General features: G+C 41.0%; 2 protein-coding genes and 1 pseudogene across 3 annotated transcripts; 1 reads left to right on the top strand and 2 right to left on the bottom strand.

Annotated features, from left to right (window-relative positions):
• The first annotated feature begins 11,315 nt into the window (after nucleotides 1-11,315).
• Nucleotides 11,316-12,667, top strand: SODALDRAFT_344312 (electron transfer flavo protein subunit alpha). The gene is made up of 2 exons (XM_028613158.1): nucleotides 11,316-11,779; nucleotides 11,852-12,667. Exons 1-2 carry the CDS (start codon nucleotides 11,480-11,482, stop codon nucleotides 12,593-12,595), a joined length of 1,044 nt encoding a protein of 347 aa, XP_028467240.1. The 5' UTR covers nucleotides 11,316-11,479; the 3' UTR covers nucleotides 12,596-12,667.
• On the bottom strand, nucleotides 12,620-14,254 carry SODALDRAFT_275495 (nucleotide-binding domain-containing protein; the record flags this gene model as incomplete). The annotated part of the gene is made up of 3 exons (XM_028607983.1): nucleotides 12,620-13,468; nucleotides 13,564-13,989; nucleotides 14,066-14,254. 3 exons carry the CDS (start codon nucleotides 14,252-14,254, stop codon nucleotides 12,620-12,622), a joined length of 1,464 nt encoding a protein of 487 aa, XP_028467239.1.
• Nucleotides 14,255-16,935: 2,681 nt separating this feature from the next.
• On the bottom strand, nucleotides 16,936-17,007 carry SODALDRAFT_t106 (annotated as a pseudogene). Its single transcript has one exon. The product of its transcript is annotated as a tRNA-OTHER (tRNA).
• Nucleotides 17,008-24,699: the final 7,692 nt, after the last annotated feature.

The raw sequence follows: 24,699 nt of genomic DNA, 5'->3' as shown, positions 1-24,699 counted from the left end.
TGAATAGGGGCGAGATATATCCTTACCGCTTTCTATACGCGTTATAATATATAGTCGTCGATCTTAGTATATAAGGTCCCTATAACCTACCCTTAGCCCCTTTCGTAGGCACAGAGCAAAATAACCAGGACCTCCTTCTATATAAGCGTTAAAGCTTATAGTCTTATAAGTTTAAATATATAACGGTTTATCAAAAGTTATTCACGTATTTAGGCCGACTATATAGTGTATTCGAGTTAAGGAAGGAAAGGAGGAAAAGAAAAGTCTACGTAGTGTGCGGGGCGGCTAAGTATAGGTAGTATCGCACAGGCCTTACTAGGAGGCCAGAGCTTCTTAGTCCCGGCCACTGCCGGGGACTATTCCGCGGGCTATAGCCCGTAAAAGTAGGAGAAAAACTGTCTTACTTATTAAGCTTATATACCTAACCCCCTCTATATGCCCTTGAAGAGTGGGTCTTTAAGTGGGTCTTTTCTTAGACCGTGTTCTGTATGCCTGACTATTCCTTTATTCTTTTTCTTTTATCTAAAACAGTCTTCTTGGTTCTTATTATATTTATAGTATTAAGGGGCTACGAGGACCGTGACGACCCTATTACCCCCCCGTACGTCAGGGCCCGTGCCGAAGCCTAGGAGAGGCCGTTATATAAAACAGCTCTAATATAAACGTTAGTTTTAGTTTAGTTATTTTAGAATAGTATAAGCTGGTTATTTCCTGTGAGGCCGTAGATTTTCTTCTTGTCTAGGACGGGAACGCTAATAATATTTATACCTAATTCGGGAATATATAAATAGTTCTAAAGTAGTATTATTCTTCCTGAATCTCTGAATTTAATATAATAGTCACCAGTACCTATTATTTTTAGTTTATTTATATCACCCTAACTAGCAGTGCTTTTAGCAGTTTTATATATAGAAAAGAGCGTTTTATTAACTATAACTTGTGCTATAGCACTACTATTAATATAAAAATTCAAATCTAATTTAATTAAACTATCTAAAATCCTGTTAATCTTTTCCACTACCCGTCCTATATTTATATTAGTATTTTAAGGGGTTTTATTATTGTAGGGTTTATTTTAAAAGATAAATACCTATTTAATATCTATTAGGTCTTCGGCGTGGGGGTCCGGGAGACGTGAAGGCTTAGGCATAATAGGAACGTCTTCAAAAAGAACCTCGTTATCCGAGTCTTCTTCTTCTTTTTCCTAATCTTCTTTTTCTTTTTCTTCTTCTAGTTCTTCTTCTTCTTCTTCGTACTACTAATCTTTGGCTTTATTATCGGTATTAGCTTCCGAAAAAGATGTCGCACGTCAAAATAGGCACTTGAATAATCAACTTAGTAGAGCAGAAATCTCGTGTGTGTGTATTGTGTTAAGTTATATCTAGGAGAGTCTCTTATACCCTTAATTTAGGTGGTAAAGACTCTATTATAGGTACCAAGTCATTTAGATCCCATCCGGTCTTTTCCGGTATCTGCCCCTGTTATATCCAAAGCCCTTAGTTATAGTGTGGATCCCCTCTGGATCCCCTATAGACCACGTCGTGGTCCGTGTGCCCATGCGATACACCCCCTTAGTTAAGGTGGGTCTTCTTAGATTAACTGACCAATCAGAGGCTTCGGTGTAAACCAAACGCTCTCAACTTTTCCATCGTAAAATGAACAGTTAAGGGAAAACTCCCTCGTAAAAGAGATCTAAATCCGCCCTATTTAACCGTTTAATTCAAATCCATCCTAATTAGTCCCTCGATCCTGATTAGCCGAATCTGCTTAATCGGATCTATATCTATCGGATTTACTACGCCCTCGGGGGCCTTCGTCGTTACTACGACCGCGGCTTTAGCGCGTTTAATCTCTTCGTGTAGTTACTTTAACTACTCGATACGATCCTTTTAATCCGTTAAATTAAGCTATTACTAGACTTATTTAATTCCTGCCTCCGGTAATACCTTTATTAAACCGTCCGCGATTATCTCCTTCGTGTTAACATACATGACCTTAAAAAGGCCTTGCTATACTAACTGGCACGCCTACTAGTTATGAATATCGACGTGCCGTAGCCTTATTCGTAGGCGTTATACCTTCTTATTAACAAGGTTAATAGTCTGCTAATTATTATAGTATAGCTATAGTTATTATTAATCTAACCGAAGCTCTAAATCCCTTAATATCCGGCTAACGAATAGCGTCTCCTTAGCTACTTCGGTAGGAGGGAGTAGTTCCGACTCTATTAACGACGTCGTTACCGTTAATTACTTACCCGCCTTCTAGTTAATAGTGCCGCCGAAAAGCTGTATCGCGTATCGTTATAAGCTCTTACGGTCCGGATCATCCCTAAAGGACGCGTCGCATACTATCAGAAAGAGTCTATCCCCGCTAAATTCTAGGTAGTATTGTCTTGTATAGTACAGGAATAGCAGCATTTATTAAGCCCTCTTAAGGTGGTTGGAGGAGGGGTTAATATGATATTAGGAAAGCTTCGAGTAGGCGAACACGATATCGGGTCTTATTATAATAACGGCGTATAGTATAAAACCGATTATTCCCTAATACTAATAGACCTCGGGAATCGACGCGCGTGTGCCGTCGCGTGGTATTAACGGCTCTATAGATAGTAGGACCCTTAGTGGTTTTTGGTAGAGTATATCTATGTAGTATTTAACCGCGATCTTCTCCACGTAGGAGGATTATAATAGCTATAATCTACGGGTGGCTCTATCCCTTAGGACTTTAATTCCTAGGAACTAGCGGATTTCCTCGCCTCCTAATACTTTATAGCTTCGTTTAAGGGTAGCCTTAAGGTCATTAGCGTTAGTTTTACGATCTCAATAGTAAATTAGTCCGATATCGTTAACGTAGAAGAATAGGATTAGACCGTCACGGATTATAATATAGGGGTTATTAGGCACGACCGTGAATCCTATCTTCTATAGCATGCCGCTGAATTCCTCTTACTATAGTAGTGGCGATACCCTTACTCCGAAAAGGGCTTTCCGTAGTAGTAGTACCTTACCTAGCACTTCGTAGCCTTACGGTATTTTTATAAATACTTCCTTTTTAAGGCTAGTATTAACGAACGCGTTAATAGCGTCAAACTACCTTATTTCTAGGTTAAATCGTACGGTGATCGCTATTAGTATACGGAAGGACCGCGAGACTAGCGTAGCAGTATAGTTAGCTTTAGTCTTTAACCGTTTTTATTAATCCCCTTACACTATAAGGCGTGCCTTACACTTAAGGAGAGTGCCTTCCTTATTAAGTTTATAGGTGTATACCTATCTATAGGCGAGGACTTATTACTTATTAGCCTAATTACTACCTACCTCCTCCTAGTAGCCTATCTATTAATACCCCTTAAGGTATTCCCCCTCGGCCTATAACCACCACTCCCGTAACTGGTAGAGGCGTATATTATAGTAGTGCTTTAGTAGAGACGGGAGATCCTCGCGGGTTATATACGATAAAGGCTAGGAGGTATTAGAGGGAGTAGAATCTATAGCACCGATATCGCCGTCGTTAATACCTTACTTCCTCGCGCGTATAGGGTTATAAGTCCTTCTAGCGTTAAAGAACGCCTTCTAGGCGTTATTATTCTTAACCTTCTCGGTCGTGTATAGACTTACGATAATTCTCGCGATAGATAGGCGCGCCGCCGATAGGCGTGCGGCCAATAGGCACCCCCTAGGGGCATCCGCGGCTGCCTATTTATAGTTATCGTCTCCTTCCACCTTAACGCCCCTGACCACCGCTAACGCCATAAGGAACGCGCGTGTAGGGTCTTCCGGGGATATTAGGGGCGTGGGAAACAGTTTAAACCTCGTACCGGTAAACCGCGAAGTATCCTTAGTAATAGCGGTATTATCGCCTCTACCTGTAGTAATAGCGGTGCCCGTAGTAATAGCGGTATAGTCTATAGTAATAGTAGTAGCCTCCCTCGTAGTAATAGCGATAGCCTCGCCTTCGTCTGTAGTAATAGCGGTGGCGTTAGAGTTACGAGGTTCTAAATCTATGGTCTAGGTATTAGGCTATAGATTTAGAACCTTATCTATAGTAATAGTAGTGGCCTTTCTCGTAGTAATAGCGACGGCCTCGCCTTTATCCGTAGTAATAGTAGTAGCGTTAGAGTCTTCCGACTTAAGATCTAATACGTCTACGGCTATACCCCTTAATAGTAGCCTATTCGCGGTCTTATTAGATTAGGTGATACGGATAGCTCATAGGCGTTCCCCGATTTCCTCGGCGGAAGCTATAGCTTATAGCGTTTTAATCCTGCCGTTAAATATCTCGTCTTCGTTAAAGACCACGTCTCTCGTGGTGATAATATCCGTTAGGTATAGCAGCTAAATACGGAAGCTATTCGAGGATTAGTATCCGATATAATAACCGATCTATGCCTTCGGTTCTAGCCTTTATAGGTGGTTCCTTTTAGCTTAGGCATCGCGCGTTTTTATAAAGGCTTTATAGCCGTAAGCTTATAGGTATATAAAGTTAGGTTAACGGCCGCGTAGGCCTTTATATAGCGTTCGCTAGTCGTTAATATATCGTGGCGTCCTGTTATATAGATATATAGCAATCTTAAAGATCTTAGGCCAGATAGATATAGGCAGATTAGCTCTAATCCTTATAGCCCTCGCTCTTCTCTTAACGATACCTCTAATCCGTTCTATAACGTCGTTTTAATCCTATAAGTATAGTGCCGACGGCTAGCCTTCCACCCCCTTAGTAGCGAGGAAAGTAACGACTTCTAGGTGCTAAAATATCTTAGAATCGGCCCGTAGGACGCGTGGCCTAACGTCGAATTACGTCTTAAGCAGGGTAAAGATATCTTTTAACGCGTGCAGGATAAAGCCTTAGTCTCCTTTCTATAGGTAGTAATCCTACGTATAACCTATATACACGTCTATAACCAATATAACAGGTTTATATAGGCCGTCCGTTAAAGACTCCGCCTCTTCTAGATCGTGCAAATTAATAGCTAGGGCCTCTCCGGGCTTTAACGGGTAAAGGGATAGTATCCGCCGGATCTACGTAGGTACTTACGATTACCTATACGCGTTATAGTCTATTATACGAGGTCCCTTTATCTTTAACCCCTAAGTAGCGTCGACGATCTTTATAAGAGTATCGGTGCCGTAATAGCCGAGGCGTTCGTGCCACTATTATACCGTAGTCTTCTACGGTTACCGCGGTTATCGTGATCTTCTATACGGGTTATCGCGGGGGTGCCTTACTAAGACCGCGAACGCGGTGGCGGCCGTGGCTTCCGCGCGCTCGATTGTATACTAGCCGTGGATATCTAGTAGCTTATAGATAGGGCGGTTATCGGCGGAGCTAATAATAATATTATTTACGGTATCCTAGCGGTAACCTTATAGGCGTAGCTAGCGTTCCGCGACGATATTAGTAACGAATTTCTTATAGTATATAACGTTATAAAGGCGTAGTAGCCTTTTTATCCCGATAGAGATTATACACATAGCTTAATATCTCAGTATCCGACGATAGAAGCCTCATAAGTACCCACCTAAAGGAATAAAGATAAAGTATCTATAGGTCGTTTAACGGCCGTAAAACGGCCTCGATTATTAAAGATATAGATTAACGATCCTAAGGCTAGGATCGCGTAGTGTGATAGCACTCTGGCTTAGTTAATAGAGAGGAATACCCCCTATTCTTATTATAATCTTAATAGTATCGTCGTACGACGACGGCGCGCTACCCCCTAGGTTAGGTGGGCGCCTAGTCTCCCCGTCGCGGTGACAGATAGGTCTTTTAAAGCTATACTTACGGGCGGCTTAGTAACCCCCCGATTTTATTATATGGTACTTATAATAGGCGTAGTATTATAAAGACAATCTTCCTAGACTTCCTCTATCTTATTAGCGGTGGTAGCTACTACTTCCCGCCTCATCTATATCGTGGTGTGCACGCGGCTTTTAAAACTATAAATACGTATTTTCTTTTCCGCGACCTTTATAATATCTTCACGGCCACGCCAGGTATAAGGGCGTATATCCGGCCTTACGTACTAATAGGCTATAGTAGTATAGGGGTTCTTATATATCTTATAAGGCCTCCTCGTTACGGGAGGGATAGCCTTTACGGATATATTACTATAAGGACGCTTTTTATTATCTTTATTATTAGTAGTATCCTTAGTATCGGGGAGGTTCCTAAGGGTGTTAAAGGTGCCTCTCCTAATCCTAGGCTTTATAGCGGTGGATTATAGGCTGTTTATATTACTAAGAACCGTCTATAAAGCCTTTACGAAGTCATTAATCGTTAGCTTATTTTCCGTAATCTTATCGTAGTTATTTACTAGGTAGTTATTACTCTATTCCTGGGCGATAGGTCTAATAGCTTTTAACGCGTCTTGTGCCTAATAGTCCGCGCTTAATAGCTCTAAAACGCCTATATATTTATAGTGTATTATTGCTATTTTCTAGCTTATAACCTAGCCGTCTATATCCTTAGGTATAGTCTTTATAGGCGTGGTGTATCGTTAATACAGGACTAAGGCTTCCTTACGGAGGTCTATCGGGGTTAGTCCTATGTACGCGTGCAGGAGAGTAATCTAAGCCCGTGGGTTATTTACGGTATTATCCTATGGCTAGGCGAGGAGGCTACGTAACGTGGTATAGACGGTCCTTTTGATATAGGAGCGTACCTCGTTAAACTCCTTCTATTACGCGTTATAGTCTGCCTTTTCCTCGCGGTATACACGGCGATCTTATAGGTAGCGTGTACGCCCCTTTTTAGAGAGGTCGTCGATAGACGTGGGCGTCCTTATCGTTAGTTTTTTCGTTACGGCTATAGCCTTCCGGCGTATGGCCGTCTTTTTCTTACCGGCTACCGTGGCCGTTATAGTAGCGGCCGCGTCCGTGGCCTCCGTGGCCTTATCGCCCTTTAGCGTGATAGTGGAAGACGGAGTAGCCGTGGCGTCCTCTGTTATATTAGGGTCCACGGTAAAGGCTTTACACTTACGAATATTAGGTGGTATAGGTAAAGGGAGGAGGTAGGCGTTAGCCTCCTCGTCGCTTAGCTTTAGATTAAGATAGTTATCCTAGTAAGAGGCGGATTTACTGCGTACGGCGCGCTCCTATACTACCTAATCCCTCTAGTTAACGAGGGTAGTGGCGGCCGCCTTCTATTCGGCGTTAGATACGTGAGAAGATATCTGTACTAGCTTATCGTTTATCGGTTAGTTAATAGGTACGTTAATTAATCTCTTGATTACTCTAATTAGGTCGATAGTAGTTATTTAAGAGTGCTTATATAGACGTGATTCCTTTTCGTAGTGGAATAGGGGTAGCCTTATTAATATCTATCGTTTAGCCGTTATAAACCGGGCTTATATCTATCGCACGTTAAAATAGGCACTTAAATAATTAACTTAGTAGAGCAGGAATCTCGTGTGTGTGTATTATATTAAGTTATATCTAGGAGAGTCTCTTATACCCTTAATTTAGGTGGTGAAGACTCTGTTATGGGTATTAAGTCATTTGGATCCTATCCAGTCTTTTCCGGTATCCGCCCCTATTATATCCGAAGCCCTTAGTCATGGCGTGGATCCCCCCTGGATCCCCTATAGACCACGTCGTGGTCCGTGTGCCCATGCGACAAAAGACTCCTCCGTAGGTAGCAAATTAGAAACTAAATTAATAGGTTTATTATTACTTATTTTCCCTAGGAGCTTCTATTACTCATAGAGACGGAAGAAATTAAGTATTTCTATCTCTCGTAATAATAGCTTCGATGGTTCCGTCTTCTTCTTCAGAGGCTTTTTATTTTTATTTACCCGATTTTAGGTATTTTTTCTTAATCCTTAATTTCCCTTAATTCCCTAGCCTATAAGGGCCTTTTTAGGGTATAGAAAGAAATAGTTTATTGGTAGATACCTAGATCTTTTATAGTTACTATAGAAGAGGTTCTTCTGGTTCTTCTGCTATTAGCCGCTATTCGACTATTTTCTCTGAATTTTGTAAGCTTTTATAAGTAAGGCCTTTAAGATGGAAGAGTCGATTTTCCTTAACGTATATATTAATTGCGTAACGACTTTATCGAATATATAGCTATCGATATTGTGCCGAAGAGCCTATATGATCTACGAGGTAACTGCGTCGTAACGCTTAGTAAGGTGGTTTAGAGTCTAGGTAAAAACCACCTTATTAGTAGAATTATATCCTTTCCTTAAAGAATAATTAGTCTTTCTTAGACTTTATATAAAAAGTCCTCGAGTATAGGGAATTCTAAGATATCTAGGTTAAAAAATAATATAAGGATATCGTAGTCTACTTAAAAACTCTTTTTCTCGTATAGGGATTTTAACTTATCCTAGATTTCTAAAGTCCTAAACCTGCGTTAGAGACCTGTCTTATAAAGCGGAGAGTAGATCTTTAGTAGTCTTTAAATCTTCTTCTTTTACCTTAATAAAGGTATCTTTAGGCAGGGGTTTTATAAGCTCTTTTAGAAGCTTTCCCTTTTATGCAAAGTAAGTATATATAGCTATCGTCGAAGTTTAGCAGTCCTAACTACCCTTCAGCTTCTTCACGTTAATTGCCTTCAGTTTAGCCTGCGCGGGTATCTTAAGAGCTCCTAAACAGTATTTATTTTATTTATTTTAGATAAGAACTAACGAAGTTATACTATAAATAAAGGAAAAATAGTCCTTTTCTTTATTATTTTCTTTATTCTAAGTATAGACGTGGTTACTATAGTGATACCTTTACTCGTGCGGGTCTAAAGTGGAACCAGTATATAGTTCTTTATTCTAAAAAAGGAAAAACAGCTTCGTAGATAAAGAAAACGATACCCGTATATACGGATAACAGGATTCCTGTATTTCTAAAGATAGTATTTCTTTATTCCGGCGGACTCAAAGTGGGGCCGGTTAAATTCCTTTATTCGCGAGGATCCTAAAATAGGTCTTCGCGGAGCGAGGGGATTCACGGTCGCGTAGAAAACACGATATTTATATAGGATTCCACGGTCGGAAAATATATAGGTATAGAAATGTAGGTAGAACTAAAGACTTATAAGCAATAAAAGATATCCTAGTATTAATAACTAGAATAGCCCTCGTAGTAACGTGGTTATAGTATCCGTACGTAAAGAATAGTATACCCGTTTAATTTACGTAATCGTAGGCTTTTATGACTTTTCTATAGATTTTATAGATTTATAAGCGTACGACTAAGCTAACCGACCGATTAAACCGAAGGATCGTAGATATATGTATATAGATATATAGATAGGTAGGTTAGTAGGCAGATAGGTAGGTAATATCGGTAGTATATAAAGAGAAATATCGGATAGAAATAGGGACTATTATTTAGAATCGGGGGATTCTCTTTTTAGCTTACGACTATAGGTAATTAAGGAATACGTTATATCGAGATTTTAGTCGAGCTTTTCCGGGCTTATAACCTTTTAAATATCTTTAACGATATCGGATAAGCGGAAGGGACGAAAGTTACGAAAAGTAGTAGAAAAATACGAAGGTAATAATAGAATTATAAGGTAGGATCTCTACGCGCGTATTATGTCTTCTTCAGATTGAGAAAGTGATTAAGATAAAGGATTAAGAATAAAGAATAAAGAAAGGAAAGAACCGAACCGAGGGAACGGGTTAATATCCTTTATTCTTTATAAAAGGATCGATATCGTAATAGTATTATAATAAAGATCGATATCATAGTAATATCGTAATCCTTTATATCCTTTATCTGACTCGTATCAGATAAACTGACTCGAAAGAGAGCGGTCTAGGCTTACGGGGAAGATATCCTTTATACGAGTACGAAGAATATACTCGAAGGATATTAAGGATATTATTAGTAATAATAATAATATCAACACTTATTATTAACGTAGGTATTAGATCTCGACTCGTATTTTCCGGTCAGAGCGTACTCTAGCTTATTATACTACTCTAGCTTCTATATATATTCGCGTCGATAGGGGTAATTAGTGCTCTTCTTCTTAGGCTTCTTTCCGCCTTTATAAATATCTAAATAGTCTCTTAGGGTCACGTAAACGCCGTAACGCGTGCTAGTTATAGTTAGAGCGCTTATAATAGTGTTAAGCTCGCGGCTATATATTAGAAGATTAGAAATCTTATCGCCGCGAACCTTTTTTACCACTAGCTCCTAAAGCTTAGTTTCTACCTAAATAAGCATAAACTTCTATCTAATTATTATAAAAAGTTCCGAATAGTAGTAGGTCCTTTAATCTCGGCTACCTTGTACTAGTATACGCGTCTAATAAGGGTATTCTACTCCGTATACCACGTAGCCACTTTAGTATTAGCTTAACGAGTATCTTATAGATACTTTTCGTATACTTATCCTACCTCTTCCTTTATATAAATACTACTTAGAGCGAAGCTATTCTTAAGTTTCTATATTCGGTGCCGTAATATAAAGTATCGGTTTTACTTTTCTTTATCGTAGCCGGGATATTTCTTTATAGCCTCTTCGATAGCCTTAATAAAACGACTAAGCTTTTAATTCTAGGCTATAGTCTACTAATTCTCGATTTCCGCGAGGCGTATAAGCTCCTACGTTAAGGGTATAATAGTATCGTCGCCCTCGCATTAAGAATACTATTAGTATAGTTAATTCAGGGATTTAGGTATAATATACTTAGGGCAGTTAACTAGCTAATCCTTTTAGCTAGGATCGAGTAATGCCTAGACCTCTATCCCCTATATATACGACTAGATATAGTAGATCTAATCGGCGTATTACTGCGTGGATTTAAGGCGCGGGATACCGAGCGCTTTAGCCGTGATCTTAAGCTTATTCGATATAGTATCGAGTAAGGGTTTAGCGAATAAAAGCTTATCGTTAAGAGAGAGAGTATAAGAGAGCTCTATAATATTATAGAAGTATATAAAATAAATAGATAATAGATTAGCAGGAAGTTACTAGTTACTACTACTACCCGGACTTATAACTATTAAATTAACGGGAGTATACTTATATAAAGCGTTAATTCAGGAAATATATTATTATATTAAGTATAAAAGAGAAAGAGCAAGGGGGCGGGTATATATATTCTAAATATATATACTACCTTCTAAGCGAGGATAGTGGGGCACCTCCAACCAATAGGAGGTCACTATACCGTGGCTCACATACTAGAATATGACAGCTTAGCCTAGTTTCCTCTTCCGGATCGTAGGAGATCTGACTCCACTAATGCTGCAGCCTGATTGGCTGCTGGTTGTGGTCACGTGACTACCCGCAATATGTGGCACTGAGTAAGGTACACAGCGGTAGGTACACTCCGTAGGTGGGATAGCCTCGGGCCGTCTCCAACCGTATCTCATATGGAATCCAACCTAGCCGAGAATCCCTTCCTGGTCATCAGTCGCTGGTCCCCTAATCTTTCACTGCAAGATACAAGCTGCTACGCCTTTTCTAAAAGTTCCGCTTACGAGCATCTTTGATGTCCAGTTTGAAGGCCATTTCAAACCACCATGATCGTGACGGCAGCTACCGGAAAAATGTCAATATGTGCAGTTCGAGCACCTCTTCTACGGCGATCATTCCTCCCAAATCTCGGTGCGCGAAGCCTTCTGTCGACTCTGGCTCTTCTTGAACAGAGGGGTGGACAGCTCAACCGTGGATCCCTAAGTGCTGTATCGGCAGCAAAGAAACTGGGTGGTCCAGTCCATGGGTTTTTGGCTGGCGAGAACGTCACAGGCGCTGCCGAGGAAGCTGCCAAAGTCCATGGGATCGAGAAGATCCTGGCCGTCGATAATGAAGCTTACGAAAAAGTTTGGCAATCTCTGTCCACCTTCGGCAATCTGCTTCGACGACAATTTTCTGACCTGTCTTGTATTATGTAGGGACTCCCCGAGAACTTCGCACCCCTACTTGCGGAGAACATAAAGAAAGGCGGTTATACCCATGTCATTGCTAGTCACACCGCCTTCGGGAAGAATCTTATGCCCCGCGTGGCAGCTTTGCTTGACCTACAGCAGATCTCCGACGTAGTGGATATTGCAGACGAAAGCTCGTTTGTTCGCCCGATCTACGCTGGCAACGCCATAGCAACTGTGGAGTCCATGGACCCTATCAAGGTCATCACCATTCGAGGCACGGCGTTCCCGGCCTCTGAAGGCTCAAGTGGAACAGCAGCGGTAGTGAAGGGAGTTGACCCCCAACAGGGCTCTTCCACCGAATGGGTATCCGAAGAATTGACAAAGTCAGATCGGCCCGAACTTTCTACAGCTAGCAAGGTCGTCTCTGGCGGCAGGGGACTCAAGTCGAAGCAAGACTTCGATAATGTCATTCTTCCACTGGCAGATGCGTTGGGCGCGGCCGTAGGCGCATCAAGAGCCGCCGTCGATAGCGGCTATGCCGACAACAGCCTCCAGGTCGGGCAGACAGGAAAAGTGGTAGCGCCCCAGCTATACATGGCAGTGGGAATCTCAGGGGCTATTCAGCATCTGGCTGGAATGAAGGACAGCAAGGTCATTGCAGCTATCAACAAAGACGCCGATGCCCCGATTTTCCAGGTCGCTGACGTCGGACTAGTTGGCGACTTGTTCCAAAAGGTTCCCGAGTTGACAGAGAAGCTAAAGCCATAGGCTTTCTAAGATAGGTACATAATGCTACAGAGTATACGATGACAAAGCGCCATGTCCTCGGGAGACAGTTTGGAGCATTTCACTGGTCCTTGTGAATTTCTCTCGCTGTTTCCCTTTCAGTCGGCCCCTCTCCTTTTCGGCCTGGTCGATCTTCTTCCAGGCCGCCCAGTCTACTACATTGGACTTACCGCCCGGCAACTCTTTGCTTAGACCGTCCCAGCCAGATAAAGGCGACGACTCGCTTCGGGGCAAGAATGCTCTCCCGGACAGCCAGTCCTGGATAAGTGAATCGGCTGTGTCAAATGCATCCTGCATTGTCGAAGCTATTACTCCAGTGGGGCCTCTCTTCACCCATCCGGCACAGTAAAGGCCGGGGAACAGCTCCGGAATCGACTGCGGTTGCCCTGGAGATGATCGGAGGACCCGTCCGCATCCATCGCTCATTACAACTCCTCGCTGGCCGTCAAACAGAACCCCAAGTTCATCGAAGCCTGGAAGGGGTTCTGACTTGTATCCGATGGAGCGAAAGACCAAAGAGGATGGGATTGCCACTTCGGAATCTGTCCTTCGAGTCTGAGCATCAGGGTCGAATTTCGATGAGAGTTCAGTTCGTTCTAGGACCGTGGTTCCAACATTGTCTGGAGAGTTCTCACGGGGTAGAAATCTCGACGGAGACAGACAAAAGTCTAGAGACCATGACTTAAGCGCCGTAGACGGAGACACCGGAGTGCCTTTGACGATCACCTCCATCAGTCGCCTAGGTGCCCTGGGTAAGGACTGGAGGTTATCGGGGATGAGAGATCGCTCTGCTGGGTGGAAAGCTACCGCAGGGATCTTCATTAGCTCCCGGACCTCTTTGATTGTGAATGCAGCCTGGGCCCAGTTAGGACATCGTCCATTCTCAGGAATGGTAACACGCGAGCTAGCTAACGTACCTGCATGGGGCCTCTTCTTCCAACCACATGAACTCGTCGCACGCGGGACCGGGACAACGTCTCGAGGGCCTGTTCGGGCATATCTGTGTGCCGTAACCTGTCGACATTTTCCAGCAGTATCCGGGCGACGTCCAATGCGACATTGCCTTGTCCAATTATGACGGCTTCGTCGCCTTTGGAGAGGTCCGGCATCAAGTCCGCGCAGTTCGGTAGCCCATTGTACCAGCCAACCAATTGGCGGGCCGAGTAAATTCCGCTCAGGGTGTCCTCCCCGGGTATGCCAAGGAGTCGATCTCTGGATGCGCCGTATGCCAGGAGGACGGCATCGTAATGCCGCAGCATGCTCGAGAGGCCAACAGAACAGCTGCCATCGTGTTGTCCGGCCTCGGCCACGGACGTATTGCCAATAAATGTAAAGTTGCGGGAGCTGGCAATTTCTTCAAACCTGAGTTGGCAGTTCTATCACAGGCACGCTGATATCAGTTATCCCGAAGACCAATTATCGCAAAAGGACGGCAAGCTACAACGAGCGTACCTTCACTTCAGGATGATCAGGTGCCACTCCGAATCGGACGAGTCCAAACGGCACGGGTAGTGACTCGTACATATCCACCCGGGACCCAGGAAGACGAGACAGGATTCTCTGTGCTGTATAGAAGCCCGCCGGGCCGGACCCCACGATAGCCATCCGGAAAGGCGCATCCGCCTGGCGCGGCACTTTCATGCTACTCCCCCGAATAGCGCTGGAATGGTGCAATTTTACAGTACGGACTGCCGTGGGTTGGGTTCGGTATGTTCTGAGTGGCGCTGGGCTTCGAAGCCAGTGTTTCAATCCCCTGGACGGCATGCTGGCCATGCCAACGCTAGGCCGCTCGCTCAGGGACAGACCTGTGTTATGTCGCTGCTATTTCCTGTACAGTGAGTGAGCAAAAGTTTCCGGATAACCTAAAGTAGAATGCTTCGAAGCTTTTGGGGAACACTTTTCTATTAGTGGCAAAACCATATCATACCACAAAAGTAACGAATCACTGGATCTTTGAAATATACCGAAATTATTGCTCACCCACTGTAATTTACACGCAGAAGAGATGGCACGCTATGATTCTGCGGCATTCTTGGACAAGCCCAGCCGACTCAGGCACTCCTATGCTGTTCGGTCGTCGTGTCCTCCAAGCGAACTACACCAACACTCAACCAAGAAACTACTTTTGGAGTTGTCCCCCCAGTTTCGGAAAAGTCTTCCCCGAGCTACGTTATATCGCATGGGCACAGACCATGCATGGCACACTAAGGGCTTCGGACCTTGGGGGACCTCGGGTAGCAGGATATAAGTCAGACCACCCTAATCCGGCCCCCCCCTGAATATGGCCACCCAAACCACACCAAAAAACGGGATTTCGTACCCCTGTTATTTCACTAACCGTAAAAGTAAACTCTATAAAATTAAGATATTACGTAGATAGTAATACGGTTATTAGATATATTATTTTACGTTTTCTATATACTTAAGCTATAAGCAGGAATTAGAGCTAGAAGTCTCTCTTAGTCCCTGTTAGTGATATCTAGTAATTTCTTAGTAAACCTTAACAGATTAAAGAATTCTATAATAAGTAAATAGAACTAAAACACTATAAGTACTATATCCTATAATTCGTATAAAGTACGATATAATATATATCTTAAATCGTATATTTATATTCTATATTAGTTCTTACGTTATTTAAGACAAGACTATTCTCCTAATACACTTTAGTATAGCAGAAACTTAATTTTAATATATATAATTAAGGGTAGCATAGTTAAAACTTCCGACTTCACTTTCGGAGAGTCCGTAACTTATAGATATTTCTAAGATATAATAGCTATAGTTTCCTACTTCTATTAATTTAGTGTAGAATTTTCTATTTTATTAAGGTTTACTAAGAGATTGTAAGATATCACTAACAGGTAACTTCTAAGTCTAATTCTAGCTTATATCTTTAGTTTATAGAAAAAACAAAGTTATATATCTAATAACCGTATAACTATCTACGTAATATCTTAATTTTATAGAGTTTCCTTTTACGGTTAGTAAAATAACAGGGGTACAAAATTCCGTTTTTTGGTGTGGTTTGGGTGGCCATATTCAGGGGGGGGCCGGATTGGGGTGGTCTGACTTAATTAAGGGCGGATACCGGAAAAGACCGCATGGGGTCCAAATGATATAGTACCTATAGTCTAACCCCTGAAAAAACGTTCAAAGTGGTACTTGCGGAGCCTGAAAAACCAATGGTATCGCGACAACGAGTGGAGTAGAATACAACTAGATACATTAAAAATGGAGAGTTTTCTATGTAAAATACAGGGGTTGAGATGTACTAAACTAGGGGAACTTAGTATCCTGTTAAACCACCTTGTAGCTCCCTAACACGCTAAAGTCTCTAAGGCATCGTATTAGTATCTTACTCGAATTAAAAAGAGAAATCACTTCTTATATAGGAATATCAAGTAGTGACTGAATCTTTTTGTATAGTAAATAGCAGTAGATCCATTTCGGATTGACTTCACGATATCCTGTGGTGGTGTTGTAAGATTTTTATATTAGTGCAGGTACATTTCTCGAACCTTCTTTAACTTCTTAAAAGGGTAGTTGAAGAAGGTATACTTTAAACGTTTTTTCAGGGGGTATATAGTATAATAGAGTCTTTACCACCTACATTAAGGGTATAAGAGACTAACATAGATATAACTTGATATAATATATATACAGGAGATTTTAGCTTTATTAGGTTAATTATATAAGTGCTATTTAATGTACGATAGTTATAAGCCCAGTTTATAACGCCTAAAGAATAGATATTAATAAGGCTACTCTATTCTACTATAAAAGTAATTATATTTTTAGTATTCTTTAAATAACCTACTTACTTACCTACCTATTAATTAAATAACCGATAAATAAGCAAAGATATCTTCTAAAATATCTAACGCCAAATAACAGGCTACTACCCTTTTTTTCATTTTTTCATTTAATACGTGTATACAGCCCTTAAGCTATAACACGAGTCTATTAAGGAGACTAAGCCTATGACGAGTATCTAGTTATTTATGTAACTTATATATAAAAGTAAAGAATATACGAAGCAGAATTATTAGTCCGGGACTTATCCTTAAGTAGTGGTGCGCGCTCCCCGTAGTTCCCTAGGCTCTAGGGCTTGATCGTAGTAATAAGTGTATAGGTACGCTTAATTACGCGTGATAGGGTATATACCCTCCCCCCCTAAGGAGGGTACATACTAGAGGCAGTGTGGTTCCACTTATTAGCGCGTAAGGTAATAAATATCTCCCCGAACTTACGGGGACCCCTATAACGTGCAGGAGCTCCGGGTAGGTCGCGCGCGAATTTAAAAACAAATCGCGCACGATTAAGGGGAGTGGGATTCGAACCCACGGCCTTATGCGGCCACTAGGCGTGTCTACTACCTACGCTATCCCCCCACTACTACCCTTATTAACTAGAGGGATTAGGTATTATAGGAGCGCGCTATACATAGTAAGTCTACTACCTGCTAGGATAACTATCTTAATCGTAAGCTAAGGGATAAGGAGGCTAACGCCTATCTATTATTTAAGTATATACTACCCGATATTCGTAAATAGGAAGCCATTATCGTTAACCTCGAGGCTATAGCGGAGGAGGCTATAACTACTTCGTCTTCTATTATTTTAATAGAGGGCGATAACGCTACTAATATCTCGGGCTAAGATCCTATTATAACCGCTACTACCATCACGGCTACTACTACTCTACTATTATTATTACGGCCGCCGGTATACAGAAGAATATAACCGCTTATAAGAAGACTATAACCATAACAAAAAAAGTAATAATTAAGATTATCCTTACGTTTATTAGCGACCTCTGAAAACTAATACACGTGGTACTTATAAGATCGCCGCGTATACCGCGAGGAAAAGGCTAATAACAAACTATAGTAAAAAGAGCAGTATAAGATACGCTTATATATCCCGGCGATTATCTATACTATATTATATAACCTCCTTATATAGCTATAGGACGGTAATATAAATAACCTGCAGGCGTATCCCTTCTCTACGAGTAAGCAGGACTAACCCCCGTAAACCTCTGTAAGAATACCCTAGCCTTATATTAATAGTATACCTCGCCTATAAAGGCGATACCTAAGGATATAGACGCGTGGGCTATAAGCTGGAAAATAGCGATAATACACTATATATATATAGGCGTCTTAGAGCTAATAAGTGTAGACCGGTAGTTTAAAGATACGTTAAGAGCCGTTAGACCTATCGCCCATAAATAGAGTAATAACTACCTAGTAAGTAATTAGGATAAGATTACAGAAAACGAACTAACGATTAAGGACTTTATAAAAGCTTTAATTGCTATTCTTAATAAGAAAAAGCCTCTAATCTGCCGCTATAAACCCTAGAGTTAGGAGGGGCACCTTTAATACCCTCGGATACCTCCCTAATATAGAGGATACTACTACTAATAACGAAGATAATAAGAAGCGATCTTATAGCGATACGTCTATAAAAGGCTATCTCTCCTACGATAAGAAGGCTATACAAGATCTATAAGACCCGCCTATTAGTATATAAGGCTAGATATACGCCCTTATAGCCAGTGCGGCCGTGAAGATATTATAAAGGTTATAGAGAAGAAGATACGTAATTATAGTTTTAAAAGCCACGGGGAGATCTCGATATAGAAAAGGCCAGAAGCCTTAGGGTCCACCACCGCGAGTAAGATAAAAGAGGTGCCTTAGTAAGATTAACTGTATAATACTATAACTACTATACCTACTACGTAATCAAATCGGCTGAGATTATATCCTATAAGAAAAAGTGGCGCGCCCCTATACGATAATGTAATTAAGATTATAATGATTGGGAGTATCCCTTTCTATCCACTAAGCTAAAGCACTACTATACTACGTGATCCTAGACTTAGGGTTATTAATCTACGTCTTTAACGATCGATGCCGTTTTATAGCCGTTAGACTACCTAAGGGTGCTTTATCTTTATCCTTCTAGGTAGGTACCTATAAGGTTTCGCACGTTAAAATACACTCTTCTGACTCTTCTGACTTAGGGGAAATCTTCGCGTGTGTGTATTATATTAAGTTATAACTTGTGCGAGACCGTTTACCCTATTTCTATAAGGGGCAGTACTCCTCCGAAAGTACTACTCTATTTAGATCCTATCCGGTATTTTACCGTGGGTCCACCCTTATTATTTCCTAATCACCGAGGCCTATACCCACTCCTAAGGCTCGTGCCTACCTCCGACGCTCATGCCAATACGACACACCCCCCTAGTTAAAGCAGATCCACTTTTCCGGGCTAACTAGCTAATCAGATGCCTCGGTTTAAACGAACAGCTCCTAATCCTTTCAATCGTGAAAACAGTCTATCTTAAAAATAATCCTCGAAAAGGCTCTTAAAAACGCTCTTAAACTGATCCTTTTAATCATTTAATTTAATCTTAATCCCCGGCTTCTAATTAGCCCGATTAGGTCTACCGCCGCCTGTTTAATCCTATTATAGGGACGCTCTAGAGGAGCTCCTATAATAACAATAACACGTTTAAATCCACCCCCCATAGGCGTAGCCGTTAGTTATATCTCCCGCGGGCGTAGCCGTTAGTAGGTATCTTTTAGTAGTATCTCCGCAGTAATAGCGGTGCCGAGGGTATCTCTACAGTAATAGTAGTACCGAGGGTATCTCTATAGTAATAGCAGTACCGATAGTTCCGTAGTAATAGCGGCGGCGAGGGTATCTCTATGATAGTAGTAGTATCGATAGTATTTTCTATAGTAATAGTAATGTCGATATAATAAGGAGATCTGTCTACGAGGTCCCGCAGTAATAGCGCTTAGTTCGTAGTAATAGCGATAGTATCTTTATAGTAATAGTAGTACTGATAGGATTCCTCCACTAAAGTAATAGATTAGATATCACTTATAGACTTAAATAGCACCTTAAGGTCCTGCGCGAGGTCCCTAATTAATAGCTCGTTATTATTAATCCTCTGCCTATTTATGACCACGTAGATATAATACTATTCCCGAGTAATAGGACGTATCGCGGCGAGGGTATCTTGTATCTAATAATCTATAAAAGCTATCTCGATAACCCTAGCATATTAGTATCCTATCAGGGTAGCCTTCTAATTAGTAATCTATCTATCTATATCTCTAGGGATAGTCTTAAGCGGCGTTTTAATAAGCTAATAATATTAATATAGAGCCTCACGGCGTTAATCTATAGGCGTAGGAGCTATATGCTTATAGAGGGTGGTAATGCACGCCCTCGCGTTATGTATTTAGTCTTCTAGTAACGCTTTAAGGAGGTCGCTAAGAGGGGCGTAGATCGTGTCTAGGATATAAGAGCGTAGGTCGTTAAGTTCTTATTACTAACTATTATAGTCGGCTTTTTCTTCGCGGTCAACGCGGCGATCTTAAAGGTATCGCATTCTTCCTTAGTCGCAGAGATCGTCTATTAACTTAGGAACCTTAAAGTTATTCGCGGCTTCGTACTTATATACGTTAGGTAGCGTGGGCTTAAGTAGCAGGGAGGCTTTTACTTCGTCGTTATCTAGTTAAGGATTAAGGTAATTATTCTAAAGAGAGGACAACTTTCCGCGGATACTACGTTTCTATATACTCTAATCCGTCTAAGTGGTTAGGATCTATTTATCGCGGTAAACGTTAGAGGATATCTTCTATTACTTAAGCGAAGAGGTTAATTAAAGAAGAGGTGCTTATAATGTGGTTACCATTATAGTAGAAGGGTAAAAAGGATAGCTTAAAGGTATAGAAGATATTACATAGCTTTAAGCGTTATAAACCGGGCTTATAACTATCGCACGTTAAAATACACTCTTCTAACTCTTCTAACTTAGGGGAAATCTTCGCGTGTGTATATTATATTAAGTTATAACCTGTACGAGACCGTTTACCCTATTTTTATAAGGGGTAGTACTCCTCTGGAAGTACTGCTCTATTTAGATCCTATCCGGGATTTTACCGTGGGTCCAGCCTTGTTATTTCCTAATCCCCGAGGCATATGCCCACCCCTAAGGCTCGTGCCCACCCCCGAGGCTCGTGCGAATACGATATAAGGCTCCTATCCTCGGGTACGGCGAGGTTAAGCTACGCATATAATACCTATCTGGCATAAAGAGGTTGCTACGCCTATATAACGCCCTATACTATAAGGAATTTATTACGAATATCGTCTCGGAACGCTAGCTACGACTATAAGGCTACTGCCAGGATACTATAAACGATACTATTATTACCTCTACCGACGGCCGGCCTATATATAAGCGATTAGATATTCACGGTTAGTATATAATCGAGCGCGCGGCCACGGCTACCGCTACCGCGTTTACGTTTTCGGCTTAGCAGCTACGTAATAACCAGTATAGAAGATTATAATAACCGCGGTAACCGTAGAAGACTATAGCTTAAAGGTGGCACGAACGCCTTAGCTATTATAGTATAGATACCCTAATAAGGCTCCTTAACTCTACGTACCGGTAAGGATTAATGGACTGTATACCCCCGAGTATAACGCGTGTAGATTAATACAACTATAATAGGCAGGCACTATATGTATATATGGCCCTAAGCTATCCGCTTGTTTGGGCCGGAGCTATACGTCCGTATAGGAACCGAAAGATAGATAGTCCGGGCCCGCCGAGGATATATATCCTCGGCACCCTTCGCCCCTTAGTTTCGTTAAGATATCCTTATTCTACCCTATTTACTATAGTGAAGATAGCCCTGTTAAACCCTAAAAGCCCTAGGTCCAATAGTCCTAGCTAGCCATCGATTTACCTAGACAGGTTATATTACATAGTACTAACTAAAGCTTTTAGGTAAGGTTCGCCTACCGCCGCCCGGCGCGGACTACGAATACTAAGACTAAATAGGCACGTAGTTTACTAGCGAATACTAGTATACTAGGTGTAGCCACTCGGCACAGACTATATATACTAAGACTAAGCAGACACATAGTAAACTACCAGTCACTATCGCGAACTACGTATACTAAGACTAAATAAACACGTAGTAACTAGCGGAACTAGATACCGCTAGCGCGCTAGGCGAAAACGCCTCCCCTTTAATAAGTCTAGGCGTAAATCTATAAAGAAATCTATAATTATTAGTTAAGCGCAGGAATAGTGACTATACTAACCTGTACTAGTATATACCGTGGATCCCGAGCTCCGACTATAATAACCTTCTTAATAATCGCTAGTCGGGCGCAGGATAGCGACTATACTAATCTGCACCGACGTTAACCTTTCTAATAATAGGTAATGTTCGCCTATACTATAACCGCGTAGATACGGCTTTGGAGTAGTTCTGGCAGACGGTTATATAACCCCCTTTTTAAGGCTGCTAGATCTACCTCTTATATATATATTAAGGATAGGCTTAAGATATGCCTATTGAGGGACTATAATTCAATTATTATCCTCTTTTATAATTACTTATTCTACGTTTAAGGTATCTTTTTAGTTTAACTTCCGTTACCCTAATCAAAATAATAATTACCTATCTATTTCTTCGCTAAAGGATATAGTGTTATTAGTTATATTTTAGTTATATATCATGGTTTTACTAGACTAACCTCTTTATCTAATCTTTATTTTAACGATTTAATACTACTACGTCTTTATCTAGTTATAATATAGTGCTCGGAGGCGGATTTATTTAGCGTTCCTAAAGTGTTTTAACCGTAATTAGAGTAATAAAGGCGTTTAAAGGAGCTTCCGGCCCTCCTAAACGAACTATTAGTTAATAACCCCTATAGAATATAAAAATAACGATTAAGAAAGGATTTAACGCTTTAAGACTAAGGGGAGATTTACCCTAATAGATTTAGAAAAAGAAATACCTATATAGCTAAGGTAGGAAGTACTTTTAGTATTTTTAATTATAAGACCCGCCGCCGCGGAGGTGGTAACTATAAGAACGGAAGAAACCGATTAGATCGCGATACGCTTAGATTCCGAATATATAATAGACTTAATAGGGGGCTTATAACCCCTATTACTAATTAAAATAGACTCTTATATAATAGAAAAGAAAAGATAAGACCGCTAAGAGTAGCTTATCTAGATTACGGTAACTAATCCCTAATAACCTAAAGAAAATACTAATACTAAGCGTGGAAGCGAAATAATAATACCTTATATAAGGACCCGATAGTCTAATAGATACGACCTTTAGGACCCTGTAAGTTAGTTATAATACTTCTTCGTAAGACTTAGCGTATAATATTACTAATATTAATATCTATAAGTATAGCCCCTTGACTAATAGGTAATCTCCTCATTACATATAGCCTCTTCCTTTAAGGTAAGTTAGAAAAGCTTAACCCCGAAGATAAATAGCACAGAGTAGAACCTAGGACCGCCCTCTCGTTAAAGACCTTATTACTCTTATTAAGATAAGATAATACGTATAATAACCTAGCTAGTATTCAGAATACTTATAGGATCTTCTTACTAGACGATTAATTCGTAGAACCTTTCCCTAAACGCCCTAACTCTATTATTATTATTCGCTTACCCCTTTATACTTATACCTAAAGCACTATAGATACTTAGACGTAGTATCGCGAGCCTAACCCTATTATTATTATTAGCGACTCCGATAATAAGGCTCCCTTGCTAGCTATTCCCCTTATTCTTACGCCCGCTACTTTTACTGCCTCTAATTAGGGGAACCACGATATTAGAGCTATAGCCTTACATCCGCCCGCTTCTAGGTTAACTACTACGTTTACCGCGGCTCCGACTACTATTTCGATAACTACTCCTAGATCTACCCCTAATACTGCCCCTATTACTACCCCTGGATTAACTACTACCCCTACCTAGCCTGCCTTTACTACCTAGCCTGCCTTTACTACCTAGCCTGCCTTTACTACCTAGCCTGCTTCGAATACTTCTACTACCACTGCCCCTAAGTGTTAATAGTCCCTTACTGCCCCTAAAAACCTAATTAAGCTACTATAGACCCTAATGAGCCATGACCGAGAGAGTATTATCGCTAAGGTTATTAAAGCCATACCCCCTGCCACTACCACGTTAAGAGTACCGCTAGATCCCATCGTTACTAGAGCTCCCTGTTTTAGTGGTAAGTCCCGCTCTATATTGCTTTAGTAATACGATAACTATACGACACTTAACCGCCTTAGTAAAGCCGATAAGATAATCTACGTTATCCTATATACGGACACGGCTATTTATCCCGTTATTGAACGCTTAGCTAAAGAGGTTTAAGCCGCTAAAGGTGGTTAGTCTAATCTAGTTGAGGAGCTTATTAAATAATAGTCTTATCCAGATTCTAACTAGTAACTTAACTTCTTTTATAAGGTTTATTAGCTCTAGGTACAATATAAGACGTATAAGATTAATAGCTTTTATTAGGTTAGGGACTTACTATAGTAAATCGCTATCTAGAAGGCTAAGGCCGAGCGGGTTTAAGGCACTTTTATTAAGGACTCCGAGCTTTACGGTATCGTCCTTATTATTTTATATAGAGATATCTATATATTTATCGCTAATAAGCTTTAGATTTAAGGCATTAATCTAAGGAAGATACTTAAGAGCTATGGGCTATTTTCGGAAATACTACGCGAGTAGTCTATGGATAACTAGGAAATAAAGGGTAAGCCTATAGACGGAGACGCTATACTAGGTATAGCTTAGTTTAATCAGCTTAATAATACCGCTTTCTAGCCTACTATCTTAAGGCGGCCTATTATAGTCTAGGAGTCTATAGCCTCTTAATTAGATATAGATAAGCTCGCTGACCTCCTCGAGAAGTATACTATTTCCCTTATTTATAATAGAGCTAAAGGCGTTAGGGGTATTACTACCTAAATACTCGCCCTATCTAAGAAGATAGACACGGAAAAAGGTTCACGCCCTCCTTACCTTGAAGTCAAATCTAAAGAATACCTTTTATACTATCCTTAAGCACGTCTCTTAGCCTACAACCACTGCTTTAGTATACCTTACCGCCCCTAATTAGGCTAATAATACCGATTATTAGTCTAATAACGCTTAATACACCGAGGGGATCTACTATAAAGGACCCCGCCCTGGATATAATAACCGTC

Source organism: Sodiomyces alkalinus (assembly GCF_003711515.1).
Source record: "Sodiomyces alkalinus F11 unplaced genomic scaffold SODALscaffold_4, whole genome shotgun sequence".
NCBI classification, from domain to species: Eukaryota; Fungi; Ascomycota; class Sordariomycetes; order Glomerellales; family Plectosphaerellaceae; genus Sodiomyces; species Sodiomyces alkalinus.
The sequence above is the reverse complement of the archived record's forward strand: the minus strand, read 5'-3'. Positions and strand labels throughout refer to the sequence as shown.